General features: G+C 34.5%; 1 protein-coding gene across 1 annotated transcript; it reads right to left on the bottom strand.

Moving 5' to 3' along the window:
• Nucleotides 1-842: 842 nt before the first annotated feature.
• Nucleotides 843-1,457, bottom strand: LOC113280474. Its single transcript, XM_026529092.1, has one exon. It carries the CDS (start codon nt 1,455-1,457, stop codon nt 843-845), a length of 615 nt encoding a protein of 204 aa, XP_026384877.1.
• Nucleotides 1,458-2,598: the final 1,141 nt, after the last annotated feature.

Raw genomic sequence — 2,598 nt, 5'->3', positions numbered from 1 at the left:
TGCAGCACGGGTCAACACATGATTAACTACTTATTAGGTCTTTTGAACGACTGGGATAGGTTTCTTAATTTTTAACGTTCCCCAACTCAATTAGTGCAAATGCAACGTGTTCTTACCTCTTTTTTTAGGTTGTTGAGCTCTCCCAGTGGATATCAAATTCGAAAATTGAACTTAACTATAAGAGCACCAGCTTAACTATAAGCAACATCCTAGAAAGCCCCATTCCTACTAACATAAAAATTAACCCCTATCCTAAACTACTTCTTAAATCTCAATATAAACAAATAAATGTATAATTATGTTTAATTGCTAATAAATATAGACATACAAAATTTAATTTAATTATGGAGTCAACTTCTTCTTAATTATTTTAATATCTATCCGTAAAACCAACTAACATGAATTTCTAATATCAAATTTAAGTTAATAAGACACCTAAAAGGTATCAAAGTGTGCTATCCCTTTAAAAATAAAACTAATCACAAATTATTCAAAAAAAAAAAATTAATGCATTTGTCCACAGGTGCGGTTAAAAAACATAAAATAATATATTTGTCCACGGACGTGGGGCGAAGTCCCGCCACGCTAATTTGGCTGATCCCACCGATCCCGGTGCGTAGCACGAGTTAGATACTACTCTTACCTAAAAAATAATAATTTTCCCAGGTACGACAACACCGGAAATCACTTACCGGGCAGAGTTTCGCTAATTAAACACGAAAATATATGTTCAATAATCACAGCTGCATCGACTATATTGGTACAATAATATGTTTACAAGGGCCGAGAAAATCACTAAAAAAATTACTATTAGAGAAAAAGCTACAAAAGTAAACCACCCATCAAGAAGCTGAAGTGAACTTTAAAAATTCAGGTACTGATTTAGCTCCATGGTCATTGACAGTGACATTCACACCCGCCTTCACCTTATATGTCTTAGTAATTACCAAACCATGCAGCTTACGATACCGAACATCCGAAACTAAATCAACCAGAAACGTCGTATTACCCCCATTCGAAACCGCCATCTTAGCTTCCTCCCAAGGAATCCCAAAAGTTTGAACCGTCTGATCCAGAGCGTGCTTAGTAATATTTGACTGTTTAAAATGATGAAGAGATATATTTCCAACGGGTATACGTACAACAACGTCGTCTCCAGCAGTAGCATTGGAGACGTAGTAATAAAGACTTATTTTCAAACTATCATAGTAAATATCGGTTTCGGTAGCGTCTTTTATCTCAAACCCAAGATCAACTGATATGGTATCAATCATCTTGTAATGCAAATCAGTAAAGGTTTTATTTAGGTTAGGAACATAAAATCTTCGAATAGAAAATTCTGGAGGATCAGGGGACTTACCCACGGAAAACATGCAGAGTATGGCGAATATGCCCATAACGAAGATGCAACCGGTGATGCATTTACCCAGCGTCTTGCATTCTTCTTTTGACAACATTATTGTGGCGCAAGATTCATTGCAGAGGCTTCTTGATAAAAACAAGAACAGAGAGATTTCTTTGTTTTTCTTTGAGAGAGAAGAGAAGAGAAAACTTGTTAAGAATTATGATATTGTTCTCATCGGCCAGATCTCCTTATATAGGCTATATAAAACTCATTCCAGTATAATGTGGGCTATAAAACCCTTTCCTTGTAGAATTCGGTAATTGTCAATTTCCTTTCTCAGTAATTTATACATTTTAGGGTTTCTTCTTGTTAAGGTCGGTTGGTTAAGCACCGACAAGTAGATTTCTTTGTGTCAGTGGTCTTTAATTTGCACCGTTGGATTAGAAAGATAAATGACTAGGAAAGGGCGAGAACCTTATCAAGAAAATAAAAATAAAATAAAACGAATGTAGTGAATGTAATTGACAGATCGATGCTCTCATAAAATTAAGAACAAAACTGATAAAGCAAGAACAAAAAAGCTACATGGGTTATTGATAATACGCCAATAATCTGAAGTGAGCCTAAAACCATTACGTACTGATTTATTTCCTTGATCATTGACACTCACTACAACAAAACATGGCTTAAGCGACTAAAATCTTAGCAAGCAGTCAAAATTTTGGTCGCTTTAATGGTCAAGCGACCAATTTTACAACTACCAGTTAGTTTGCTTGCTGTAAATTTATATCCACTACTTCTTAGCGACCAACAAAGGTGTTCGGTTGCTCCATCACTTTTTCAAGTTACCTACAACAACTACACAAGTGCTTGAATGGCTATTTACTTTGAGGCACCATAAGGCAGAAATTCAAAAATTGTTTGGTTGGTACAATCCTATCTCAGCAACCAAGTCTTAGTCACAACAAAGAAAAGCCAGAATTTTAAAATTTGTTTGTATACGAAATTTTTTCTTTTAGTCATTCTAAATATAGTTATGTAATAAATAGAATCAGTTTGTGGTGAGTAAAATTTGTTTTAAGGATATATGTATATGTCCAAACTATAATTTGTACCGTTCTTGACGATGGTTTTAGAAAATGAATGGTAGATTCTAAAATTTAAGGATATGTCATCTCGTAGAAACATTGTTAGTTGTTACTTTGCCCTATTGTACCGTTCCACTTCAGTAAACAGTAAACATTATTTTTAAG

This window comes from Papaver somniferum, chromosome 5 (genome assembly GCF_003573695.1).
Source record: "Papaver somniferum cultivar HN1 chromosome 5, ASM357369v1, whole genome shotgun sequence".
Taxonomy (NCBI): domain Eukaryota; kingdom Viridiplantae; phylum Streptophyta; class Magnoliopsida; order Ranunculales; family Papaveraceae; genus Papaver; species Papaver somniferum.
Note: the sequence above shows the minus strand (reverse complement) of the source record. Positions and strands in the feature narration are given on the sequence as shown.